This window comes from Gossypium hirsutum, chromosome A04 (genome assembly GCF_007990345.1).
Source record: "Gossypium hirsutum isolate 1008001.06 chromosome A04, Gossypium_hirsutum_v2.1, whole genome shotgun sequence".
Taxonomy (NCBI): domain Eukaryota; kingdom Viridiplantae; phylum Streptophyta; class Magnoliopsida; order Malvales; family Malvaceae; genus Gossypium; species Gossypium hirsutum.
Window position 1 is genome coordinate 50,273,009 of NC_053427.1, and position 13,980 is coordinate 50,286,988.

Sequence of the window (13,980 nt, forward strand, 5' to 3'; positions counted from 1 at the left end):
AATCGACTAAATCGAAGCTTGAAATTTTCACACATTCATGATTACATATTCTAGACAATAAACATCACATTCAAACCTTTCGGTGACTCGGTTTAGCGGTCCGAAACCACTTCCCGACTAGGGTCAATTTTGGGCTGTCACAAAAGATGCTCATGAGTTCTATCAAAGATGTGATCATTGTCAAAAAAACTAGTAAATTATCAAGAGAAATGAAATGTCACTGCAAAATATTTTAAAGGTGGAATTATTTGATGTATAGGGAATTAATTTCATGGGTCCATTTCCACCATCCTGGGGAAAAATCGACATTCTTGTCAATGTGGATTATGTCTATAAATGGGTTGAAGTTGTGGATTTACCTACAAATGATGTCAAATCAGTTTTGAGATTCCTGCATACAAATATTTTTACTAGGTTTGGTGCCCTTCGTGCCTTAATTAGAGATGAAGGTTTACATTTTGATTACAGAATAGTTGCCAATGCTCTGAACAGATATGAGGTTAAACATAAAATTGCCTCGGCATACCACCCACTTGCAAATGGACAAGCTAAAATTTCCAATAGAGAAATCAAGCAAATTCTGGAGAAAGTTGTCAATCCTAACTGCAAGGGTTGGTCAGCAAGGTTGATGAAGCCTTGTGGGCTTATCGCACAGCTTTTAGGACACCATTAGGAATGTCAACTTTCAAGCTTGCCTATGGTAAACCATGTCATTTTCCAGTAGAGCTAGAACATAAAGCGTTTTGGGAAATCAATAAAATAAACATGGACTGGGGTGATGCTACCAATCATCGCTTACTGGAGCTTAATGAGATGGATGAATTTCAAGCTCAAGCTTATGAGAATGCGAGACTGTACAAAGAAAAGACACGGCGCTGGCATGACAAGAAAATTTTGCCACGACAATTTATACTTGGACAACAAATCTTGCTTTTCAATTTCAGACTTAAACTATTTCCTAGCAAATTAAAGTCAAGATGGTCTGGACCATTCGACGTCGAGCATATACACCCTTATGGAGCTGTCAACGTTAAAGATGGAAAAACAAGATCCACTTTCAAAGTCAATGATCAACACTTGAAACATTACTTTAGAGCTCCTATAATGCATGACAAAAATTTTATTTCTCTTCGAAATACTTAATCATTGTTCTTTTGCATAAATCTTCTTTGTTTATTTTATTTTTACCTTTTATTATTTGTTACGTAATAAATTTATTTAACTATTTATTTTCTCTTGTTACAGGTTTTCCCTTAGGCTAGAATACATACAAATTAAAGCCATTGGCCCAAATCTTTTTATTTCTCACAAATTTGCGCTAATTCCATTTTTTTTCTTGCTAAATGTCAATTGTTTTGCCTTGTCAACTATGATTAAGGTCTGTCTTATCACACACGTCACAATTACTTCTCTCACACGTTTTAACCTAGCCAATTCAATTTCTTCCCACATTTTCATCCCGCTTCATTTTATGCTTCTACTCTCTATTTCATTCATAATCGCAATAAAATCTAGCCTTTTCCATTTTCCAGCTTTCTATTTTCTTTTCAATGGCTTCCCAAACTACTTCTACTTCGACCTTTACCTCTCCACATACCTTCTTCAGTAAATTTGTTGAATAAAAATGCCATAAAAATATTGCCAAATGACTATTCTACATGGAAAAAGGATTACTTTTCAGGATTCTCCTTTCATGGGGCATACAAAGGCCATATCAGCAGTTGCCAAAAAGTATAGGTGGGGCATCTTCTATCTCTGTCCTGATAATGTCTTTCCAAAGGTAGTGAAAGAGTTTTATGCCCACATTACTTCTCCTAACAATGCATTTATATATGTACATGATGCATCAATTTTATTTGATGCGGATTCCATCAATGCCCAATATGGATTGTCTGAAGGTCCTTATGAGCATGTTGACTTTGTGAAGACAATGTCCCCAGAGCGCTTAGCCCAAGTTTTCACTGATGTTTGTGTGGAAGGTAAACAATGGTCAATCTCAAGAAATGATTGTTACACCATCGACAGAGTCTCATTGAAGCCTCAATGCAATATTTAGTACCATTTTTTAAAACTCGTCTAATTCCTTCTACACATAATGATACAATCTCTAAGGACTAGTTATTTCTTCTCCACTCTATAATCGCCCAAAAGATTAATGTTGGAAAAATTATCTTTCGTGAAATTCATAATTGTGCCCAAAAAATGCTGCCATTTTAAATCTCCCCTCACTGATTACTGCACTATACTAAAGAGTCAAGGTTCTCTTGTCATCAAATGAAGACCACCTTCCGAACAAAGGAGCTATTACTAAGCTCATTGTACAGAAAATTTCTGGTGAGGAAATGCCAATGCAAACTAGCACACCTCCATCTTCTCCCCCTAAGACTACTTCTGCCCCATCAACTTCTCGTACTGAGTTTGAGTGGTGAATGATTGAAGTTATAGAGGGTTTGAAACAACAACTGTGTGTGTTGTAAAAGCATCAGAAAATGCTTGTCACTAACTTTGGCAAACCTCAAGAGAAGATGGCCATCTTTTGGGGATATGTCCGCCAACGTGATGTTGCTATTTGTAAATCCTTGCAAAAGAACTTCTCATGTCCAATGCCACCATTTCTTGTTTTTCCTAAGGAAATGTTACTGAATCCTGATGCAAAAGATGAAGAACCTACTACTATTCCCACGCACAACCAAGAACCAGAGGGAGATGAAGCCAGGAAAAAATCTGTCCACATTGAATCTGATGATGAGGGAATGGATACCACTCAGACTACTGCACCTACATTACAAACCAAGGCCTCTACGACTGCTCAGGAATGTGCAGTTCATCAACTGATTGATGAACTCACAAACTCAGATACTGATGATGATAAGGAAGAAATGCCCATCAACCAACTTAAGTGAAAAAGATTCAAGAAGGCTGCTAGTAAAACTGTTCAAGCTGATAGTGATAACTAGGATAGGCCGCAACGTTACATAAGAGCTGCAAAGAAATCCACACAACCCAAGTGATGTAATTTCCTTTCCATACAAGCTTGGATTTTTATATTTTCATGATCATTCATTTTTATTTTTATCTATTTCATGCTTTCATGTAGTTTTTATTCATTTTTATTTTATCATGTTCATGCATTAGGGACAATGCATCCCTTAGGTTTAGGGGTCTGTTGTGCATATAGACTGCATTGTTAATTGTTCATACAGTCCTTTTTCCATAACATTAAATTGTCATTCAACTGGCTGATTATGTGAATATATGGTTATCAATGATGTTCAATGAGAATCATAACTCTTCTTGTAAACTTAGAAAATATGGTGATACTTGTTTAGGCATGTTTAGCATAGGACAGTTGTTAAAATGAATTTCTAAAAGTAGAATAATTGAAATATAAATGTAATTAGGCTATAGTAGCATTCTTTGAATAAATTTAGGACTTCTTGACTTAAATTCAGTATAGCAATAAGGTATAATTTTTGTCATGGTAAAATAATATAATACTCCAATGTTTGAACGTGTTGAGTTGGTCAGTAATATTTTGTTTGCTACATTAGATTGTTGACCAGAAAAATGAGTTCAGATATGCGTGTTTTTTTTTAAAAAAATGTACATATTTTTAGTTAAAAGGTAGTTGTTTGCTTCATCCATCTTTTTAGTTAAAAGCTTTTGTTTCATGAGTGATTTATATTCAAATTGTGACATGATATAATACATGGCAGTCTACTGTATGCTTCATTGAGGTTGTCAAGTATAAAATCATATGACAATATGAATTCCCTAGAAAAAAAATTGTGTTGGTAATTGAACAAATGTCTAAAATAAATAAAATAAAATAAAAACTGAGTTTAGGAGAGAGATAACCTAGGTATATTCAGAAGAAATCTGCTATAGTTTTAATTGTTGAAATATTTAGAAAGATTTAGTTTTAGGAACCATTTTCTACAATTCATTTGCTAAACATGATTACAAGAACTATAAGCAATTTTTCTTTGTTTCAATAGAAGATTGCTGAGAATAAAGGTACACAGTATGCTGATTATGATTTGGCAGTATAATCGGTGACTGATTGTCTTGGCAATTCCATGTATTCATACATTATTTTTTTGAAGACAAACAATAATTAAAGGTTTGAGGGTCAATAACTCTGGAAAAGAGTTATATTTTAATCTTCTAAATGGAATTAATTGCTTGAAATTAAGTAAATACTTCTGCATTTTTAAGATAATTTTAGAACATTGCATAAAAAAGCTTGGATTGTGCTACATTGGCTATTATTTGTTACTTTTATCAGTGGGAGAGGAAATGTGTGGTTCTATGTAAACACATGTGCATGTAGAAGAAGAAAATGAAGAGGATGCAGAAAGAAAATAAGGGAAATGAAACATTGTCATGGCAATTGGTAAGATTGATTGCCAACAAAATTGCCATAGCAATTCTAGGAAGATGACTTAGCACTCTATCTACATCACTCTCAGCCAGCTAGATGTGTACTAGAAAAACCAACCAAAAAAGAAAAATTAAATTGTGTGCTGAGGCGGGATAGATCTACCCAATAAAAGGAGAGAGAAGAAGAAAAAATAGAGAGGAGAATCAGCGTGAGAAAGAGACTAGTGACATCAATTCTCTCTCTCTCTCTTTCTGAAAAAGAAGAACTCTATTGGAGAATTCTAGAAAAAGAAAGGGTAGCAACTTAGAAGAAAGCATAATATAGGCGTGAGGAAGGGGAAGAGAATCTATCCTGGTTTCACGTACAATCGAAAGATAAAAGAGAAGCTGGAGTGTGGAATTAACTTTCTGCAGTTCTGCCTTTATTTTTCTAGATTGAATTTTCTATGATTTGAAATTAATTAAGAAATGTTAATGAATGATTCTATTTTAATGTTTACTTTTCCACCCATGAACTAAATCTTTTCTAGGTTGGAGTTGCTTGGGTGAATGTTTTATCATCTTTAATGCATAAGATTTGAAATTGTCTATATCACTGTTACATTCTATTCATGCTTGTTTTAAATACATGAATGCAAGCTTTAGACATAGTTGAATGTATGTTATGTTCTTAGGTGTTTCTAATTCTAAAAAGGTTAAGAATACTAGATCTTGAATCATTTGATGCAAGTGAATACTCGACAGAATATTTGTAGGACTCTAGACATAGATGTTGAAAGTTGTACAGAGAAGACGTTCATTGCAGTTATCAATCCCAAGTTCTGTAGACGTACATGAACTTAAATTTTTAGCTTAAGATCTAGCTATCGAAAGAGGCAAGTCACGGTAGTGAATCTCTTGGCAGTAGATTAGACAATATTTTTCCATGGTATTATCTTTATATGAACATTTCTCCTGAATAATTTCAACCCTATTCATTCAAAAACAGAAATACTCTTGATATTCTCTGTGAATTACCACATCATTTTATTTGCCATATCAAATTTTTGTTCTTTATCATTTAATTTCAGTAATCCATTATTCTAGTTTCTTATTCACTCTGAGATTATTTCCTAATATTTTGGTATAAATAACAGTATTATAATAACATACTCAATTTCTTACCAATTTTTGATCCCTGTGGAGATAATACTTACTTATCACTTTATTACTTGAATGACGTGTACACTTGTACAATTACATTAGTTATTTTACACGCAACAAGTTTTAGGGAGCAATAGCTTACTTGTTAGACAAAAACCTTAGACTTTGATGATCGGTTCTAATCTGAAATTGTCTACCAACCAAGTAGAAGCACTATTTTTTAATTGCTAACTGGACAACAATCATCTACTTATCATAAATGGATACTGTCGATACTTTACTCTTAAAGCCTTGCTAAAGAAAGCAATTAGCTTCCTATGTTGTTGTAGCACAACTCCAATGCCATGACCACTGCATCAGTGTCAAGGCAAAATTATGAGTTGAAATCAGGCAATGTAAGAACAGGTGTTGTGCATATGGCATGTTTGAGCTATAAAAAGGCATCGTTGATAGTTTTGGTCCACTCTTATTTTACTTCTTTATTTAGTAGTGTAGTCAGTGGCTTAGCCATTGCCCCATAATATCGAATGAACTGCCTGTAATAGCTAAATAGACCCAAAAAAAAAATCATAATTCCTTCACTAGGGTTGGTGTTGGCCAGTTCAACACACTATCCAATTTGGTAGCATCCATAGATACTGAGCCTATACAAATGATGTGCCCAAGCTATACTATCTCAGTAGTAGCAAAAGTACATTTGCTCTTTTTGGCAAACAATTGATGCTCTCAAAATAACTGAATAACCTCCCTTAAATAGGCCAAATGAGTTAACCAGTCCATTGAATACATAAGGATATTGAGAAAAATAAAATAAAATAAAAATAAAATAAAATAAAGAACACACAAATTTTACGTGGAAGCCCTTTCGAAAAAAAACCACGGGTAGAGGAGAAGAAAATTCACTATGTCAAAAAATTTGAATCAAATACAAGAGGAATAGACTATATCTATTTATAGGCTTGCAAAGCCATATTCTAGTAGGATTGAAACACCTTATCCTAATCAATATAAAATAGATGGAGTTTAATAAGGTTTAAAAACCTTATTCTAAAATAAAATAAAAGAAGTCTAGTTCTATATGGATTTTACTTTTATTTTATTTTCCATCGTATTTTATTTAAATAAGAATTTGGGTCACTTAATTCTAACAATCTCCACCTTGACACAAATTCTCAATGAACAAGCTCTTCATCGCAAACTTTCAATAAACAAGTTCTCCACCTCTTCCATAAAACCCTTAAGGGTTTAACTTCAACAATGAACACCAACCAAGTCTAAGCAATGCTCAAACTTGGTTATAGGAAGTGACTTAGTCATCATATCTGCAGGATTTTCATGAGTACTAATTTTTCTCACAACAATATCACTACGAGCAATAATATCACGAACAAAATGATATCGAATATCAATGTGTTTTGTTCTTTCATGAAACATTTGATCTTTTGTAAGAAAGATGGCACTCTGACTGTCACAAAATACTGTGCTGATTTGAAGGTCTTCATTGAGTTCACTAAATAGTCCCTTCAACCAAATAGCTTCTTTACAAGCCTCAGTAATCGCCATGTACTCAACTTCAGTAGTAGACAAAGCGACTATAGTTTGCAAAGTGGCTTTCCAACTAATTGCACAACCTCCGATTGTAAAGACGTAACCTGTGAGAGATCTTCTTCTATCAAGGTCTCCAGCAAAATCAGCATCAAGATACCCTATAACTCCATCTTTAGTTCTTCCAAACTGTAAGCAAACATCAGTAGTTCCTCAAAAGTATCTTAAAATCTACTGAACTGCTTTTCAATGTTCTTTACCGGGATTTTCCATATATCTGCTAACTGCACTTACTGCATATGATAAATCTGGACGTGAACAAACCATAGCATACATGAGAGATCCCACTGCACTAGAGTATGGAACATGTGACATGTACTCAATCTCATCATCTAATTGAGGAGACAAGGCCGATGAAAGTCTGAAATGGGCTGCTAAAGGAGTACTAACAGGCTTAGCACTCTGCATATTGAACCTGCAAAGAACTTTCTCAATGTACCTCTTCTGACTTAGGTACAATTTACTTGCTTTTCTATCTTTGAGAATCTCCATACCAAGTATCTTCTTTGCTGGTCCTAAATCTTTCATCTCAAATTCTTCACTTAGTTGGGCTTTAACCTTTCTTATCTCTCATTTATCTTTTGCTGCTATCAACATGTCATCAACATAAAGAAGTAGATACACAAAAGAACCATCACTGTTTTCTTAAAGTAAACACAACTGTCTAAACTACTTCTTTTGAAATCATGAGAAGTCATAAAGGAATCAAACCTCTTGTACCACTGTCTTGGTGACTGTTTCAAATCGTAAAGGGACTTTCTCAGCAAGCAAACATAGTCTTCTTTTTCTGAGACTATAAAACCCTCTAGTTGTCGCATGTAAATATCTTCCTCAAGTTCTCCATGCAGAAATGCAGTTTTTACATCTAACTGCTCAAGCTCCAAATCATGCATGGCCACAATACCAAGCAAAGCTCGAATCGAACTATGCTTAACAACTAGAGAGAACACATCTGTGAAGTCCACTCCTGGAATTTGACTGTAACCCTTTGCAACAAGCCTTGCTTTATATCTGGGTTCTTCAACTCCTAGAGTCCCTTCTTTCTTTTTAAACACCCATTTACAACGAACAGCCTTTTTACCTTTAGGAAGTTTCACAAGGTCCCATGTTCTGTTTTTGTGGAGTGATTCCATCTCTTCTTGCATAGCAAACATCCACTTTTCTGAGTCTTCACAGCTAACTGCCTCAGAATAATTAGATGGCTCTTGATTCGCATCTATATCTTCAGCCACATTTAAAACATAAACAACTAGATCAACCTCGGCATACTTCTTTAGAGGTTTAATTTCTCTTCTAGTTCTATTTTTGGCGATAGAGTATTGTGGTGAAGAAGCAACTCTATTCTCAATTTTTGTTCTGACTTGAGGAGTTGACTCTGTATTAATCTGATGCTCCACCTGCTTTTGATTTTCTTTATTGGAAGATTCTTTAAGAGATAAGTTAGGTCGCATAGCATTTTCATCAAAAACAACATCTCTGCTAATTACAACTTTTCTATTTTCAAGACACCATAACTTATACCCTTTTACACCAGCTTTATAACCAAGAAAAATGCATTTAATAGATCTCGGTTCTAATTTTCCATTATCAACATGAGCATGCGGAGGACACCCAAAAATCTTTAAATCAGAATAATTAGCAGGATTACCAGACCATACCTCTTCTGGAGTCTTTTTCTCAATGGCAACGGATGGAGATCAGTTGATCAAAAAACATGCAGTAGAGGCCGCTTCTGCCCAAAATGCCTTCGGTAAGTTGGCATTTGACAACATACATCGAACCTTCTCCATGATCGTTCTGTTCATTCGTTCTGCAACGTCATTTTGCTGTGGAGTATGACGAACTGTCAAGTGTCTCATGATCCCTTCTGACTTGCACAATCTATTAAACTCATCAGAACAAAACTCTAAGCCATTGTCTGTGCGGAGGTATTTTATCTATTTTCCCTTCTATTTTTCAATCATAATTTTCCAAGACTTAAATGCGGAAAACACATCGCTTTTCTGCTTTAGGAAAAACGGTCAAACTTTTCTAGAAAAATCATCAATAAAGGTTAGCATATAATTAGCTCCACCTCTCGAAGGCACTCTGGATGGCCCCCACAGATCAGAATGAATATACTCCAACGTTCCCTTTGTGTTATGGATTCCTCTAGTGAATCGAACTCTCTTTTGCTTCCCAAAAACACAGTGCTCACAGAAATTCAATTTGCAAATTCCTTGCCCATTAAGAAGTCCTCTTTTGCTTAATTCTGCCATACCATTCTCACTCATATGCCCTAGGCTCATATGCCCTAGGCGTATATGCCAAAGTTTAGTAATATCATCATCTGACAAGGAAATGGAAGCGACAGCTGCATCACCAGTAACAGTAGAACCCTGTAAAACATATAACTTGGCAATCTTTCTCTGCCCTTTCATCACAACAAGGGACCCTTTGGAAATCTTTAAAACCCCACTTTCAGCTATGTATCAGTACCCTTTTAAATCAAGAGTACTCAACGAAATTAAATTTCTTTTCAATTCTGGAACATGCCGCACGTCACTAAGTGTTCTGACAACTCCATCAAATATCTTAACTTTAATTGTTCCAACACCTGCGATTTTACACGAAGCATTATTTCCCATCAAAACAACACCTTCAGATACTGTTTCGTAAGTCGTAAACCAATCCCGATTGGGACTCATGTGGAAGGTGCAGCCTGAATCAAGTATCTACTCTTCGCTTACTTTAGAATCATTGACAGAAGTGACTAGAAGTTCACTATCGCTGTAGTCTTCTACAACATCAGCTTCACCGAAATTTTCTGGTTGTTTTCCCTTTTGATTCGCAGCCTCCCTTTTAATCTTATTTTGTAGCTTATAGCACTCAGATTTAATGTGTCCTTTCTTCTTGCAGAAGTTACAAGTTTTACCTCTGTTTGAAGACTTCGATCTGCCCTTAGATTTACCACGAGGATTCCGTTCCTGTGTCCTACCACGATCATCATCAGCATTCCGATCTTGTCTCCCACGAACAATGAGACCCTCTCCCTGAGAGTCGGGTTTAACCACAAGATGCTTCATCTTATCATACGAGGTTAAAGAATTATAAACCTCATCAACTGTGAGAGACTCGCGGCTATATAAAATCGTGTCTCTAAAGGTTGAATAAGACGGGGGCAACGAACAAAGTAGAATCAACCCTAGATCTTCATTATCATACTGAACCTCAATGGCCTCCAAGTTTGAGAGAATTTCTTTAAACACTGTTAAGTGTTCGTGTACAGACGCACCTTCCTCCAAACGATGAGCATAAAGATGCTGCTTCATATGCAACTTGCTTGTTAGAGTTTTTGACATACATATTTGTTCTAGCCTCTTCCATAATGCAGCGGCAGTTTTCTCTTTCATCACATCCTGCAAAATTTCGTTGGACAAATGCAGATGTAATTGTGTTAATGCCTTCCGATCCTTACGCTTCTTCTCTTCATCTGTTAATGTCGAAGGCATCTTATCTATCCCTAGCAGGGCATCCTCTAGATCCATCTGTGCAAGAACTGCTTGCATCTTAATTCGCCACAACGCAAATCTGGTGTTGCAATCTAATAGCAGAATTTCATACTTCAAAGTCGCCATTACCGTGATCGAGATGAATAACCCTGAAGCTCTGATACCAATTTGAGAAAAATAAAATAAAATAAAGAACACACAAATTTTACGTGAAAACCCTTTCGGGAAAAAACCATGGGCAGAGGAGAAGAAAATTCACTATGTTGAAAAATTTGAATCAAATACAAGAGGAATAGACTATGTCTATTTATAGGCTTGCAAAGCCATATTCTAGTAGGATTGAAACACCTTATCCTAATCAATATAAAATAGATGGAGTTTAATAAGGTTTAAAAACCTTATTCTAAAATAAAATAAAAGAAGTCTAGTTCTATATGGATTTTACTTTTATTTTATTTTTCATCGTATTTTATTTAAATAAGAATTTGGGTCACTTAATTCTAATAGATATCATAAAAAAGAACAAGCACCGATTTCCTCAGAAGTGTTTTGAAGACCACATTTATCAGAGATTGAAAACTCGAGGGTGCATTTGTAGGGCCAAATGGCATGACCATAAACTTGTAATGGACCTCGTGTGCCTTAAATGCAGTTTTATGCATGTCCTCCATTCATATATGGTGATATCCAGATCTAGGCTCCAGCTTAGAGAAAAAAGTTACCTAACCGAGCTCATCGAGCAATTCTTCAATCACAAGAATATGAAATTTATCTTTATAGTAAGTTGGTTTTAGTTCTTGTATTCTACACATAAATTCCAGCTCTCATCCTTCTTTTTCACCATAAAAATTGGTGAAGCAAATGAGCTACAATTGTTTCTAATTATTCCAGCCTAAAGCATCTCTTGAATCATTCTCTCCATTTCATTCTTTTAAAGTGCGAGATACCTGTAGGGATTGACCTTGACCACAATAGTTTCACTCTTGAAAAGAACGTGGTGGTCATGCATCCTAGGAGGAGGTAGTCCCTGAGGTACTTGGAAGACATCACCAAAATCAGCCAATATTTTGTGCAAGTTTGTATTCGACGTATTGGAAGTAGTGAACAAAGAAGTTTGAGCACCAGTAGTTAAAAGCAAAGTACAAGACCCATTACTAAGAAAGGAAAACAACTTGCTTGATTAAGTATGAAACATAATTTGGAAAGCTCTTAGTGAAATCCCTTATAATGTACATTGTTGGCCTTGGTGAGTGAATTGCATAGTGAGAGTGGAGAAGTCTAAATAATATCTCAGAAGGATAAGAGTCATTAAACCCTTAGGAAGAGATCACACGCTTTTAGAGGTAAGAGATGAAGTTGGTGCTAACGTGACTGTCTCGAAATGTCCAATGTACTACCCTGCAGTGTCCTTGAGTGTGTAAAATACCTCCATTAGCAATAGTAACCCTCAACCTCAACCTGGTTACTGGAAGACCAAGTTTCTTGACCAGTTTGGTATCCACAAAATTATTGGTACTGCCTGAATCAACTAAGATGATGACAGTAGTAGTACCAATAATAGCATCAACCTTCATGGTGTTGTTTCCTTAGGAACCTTATAATGCATGCAAAGAAAGTACTAGAACTAGGGACTACTCTCCTTCAGGCTTATTATTGTCCAACTGTTCTTGACAATCCAAAAATTTCTCAGATTATAGACTTGTGGCTTCCCTATCTACATCATCCTGAGGATCCAATAGAAGTTGATACAACTGTGCCTTCATACATTTATGTCCAGGTGTGTACTTAGTTGCACACCAAAAGCATAGCCATTTCTTCGTTTTGTCCTCTATGTTTAATTGTGTGAAAGCCATAGCAGTTTCATTCTGAACATTAGCAGTAGTAAAGGGCCCATTAGAAGATGAAATGGAATTGGAAGTATAGGGGCTCGAGTAGCAAGAAATAAAAATGGCAGTCTAGGAGATCCTTCTATTCCTATTGGAGCAAACCTCTTATGATTGTAGGTTAAAATTCCCTCTACTTGTCTAGCCAATAACAACCCTTCAGCTGGAGTCTTAGGTTTAAAGAGATGCAAATATTGGCCTATTTCAACCTTCAGATTACTAGTAAATATGTTCAATACATAACTTTCAGGTAGGTGAAGTTGATTTAGTAGGCTTACAAATTGGTCGTGGTACTGATGCACAGTCCTTTGGTGTTTCAAATAGACCAACTCTGACATTGGATCTAGGAAAGATGTGGAGCCAAATCATTCCCACAACCCTCAAGCATAAGCATCCCAAGACAGACAGTTCAAAAATAGCTTGTAATAACTTCACTGTAAGGACCCACTACTTGTCACTGAATGCGGCTGACCTAGATACTATGCAAAAAGAGCTTACAACTCTGTTTTAATCTCTCCCTTGATTTCATCCTTGAGCTCCTTGAAACATTTGTCCAACCTAGGGTCCTGCTACAACTGGCTCATTTCCTTTTGCATTCGTGTGGTTACCCTTTCCCTGACCAAGGAGATCATAAGGCTCTAATGCCTTTGATACGTGTTATTTTGTGAGTGAAAGATTTGACAGAGATGAGAGGACCGAGAAGCAAAAAAATTGAGAGGAAGAAGAGAAGAAATTCTATAATTCTTTTCATAAGTGACCCAGTTCACCCTTCCCACTAGAAATATGAGTGCATAACGACCAAGGGTTGGTTGTCACAAGTTGTTAATGACAGCTATAATCTTCCCTTAAACTGCATTGTTTCACTTAGCTAACAATACTGCCCAAAACGCAGCATTTCTAGCTATTCTAAAACATGAACAATCTGAATCGTTTCACTTAGAAGTCTATCAACTAAAACAGTGCGCAACACCAACATTCATTAAAAGCAAACAGAAACAAAAATTAACATAAACATTTTTATGCCATTACATCTTCACTAGTGCTCTCACCACCTCTTCTTTAGCACTCTCACCTTGATTCAAGATCCGATTTCAAATTAACATCAGATTTCAAGTTGTCAAATTTTCTCTTTATTTCTTCTCAAGATCCTATACGAATATGTCTATATATTTGAACCTAAAAGAAAATTTGATAACATTTATTAGAGATTCCATTGCTCCACTTAAGGTCAAGACATGATGTATATTTAGATAAAATCATTGTTTTAAATATTATTTTCATAAATTGAAATTAATAAGGTGTCAATCTTTCGAGATGCTATTTCTCAAATAATGAAGGTTGCCACCTAAGTTATCTTTTTCTCTAAACTTTGCTATAAAACATATATATATAATTATATAAGTTTTCAAAATTTTAATTGGGTATAATAAATTTATCTTTAAAAACGAATGGAGGAAAATTATAAGTCACTTTTA

At 35.4% G+C, this 13,980-nt stretch overlaps 1 protein-coding gene across 1 annotated transcript; it reads left to right on the plus strand.

The window, feature by feature from the left end:
• The first annotated feature begins 271 nt into the window (after nt 1-271).
• On the plus strand, nt 272-673 carry LOC107947790 (uncharacterized). Its single transcript, XM_016882313.1, has one exon. The coding sequence runs from the start codon at nt 272-274 to the stop codon at nt 671-673; it is 402 nt and encodes a 133-aa protein (XP_016737802.1).
• The last annotated feature ends 13,307 nt before the right edge of the window (nt 674-13,980 follow it).

What these genes read in the sequence shown, in the direction of transcription:
- LOC107947790 (XM_016882313.1), top strand. Translation starts at nt 272, where the DNA reads ATGGGTCCATTTCCACCATCCTGGGGAAAAATCGACATTCTTGTCAAT.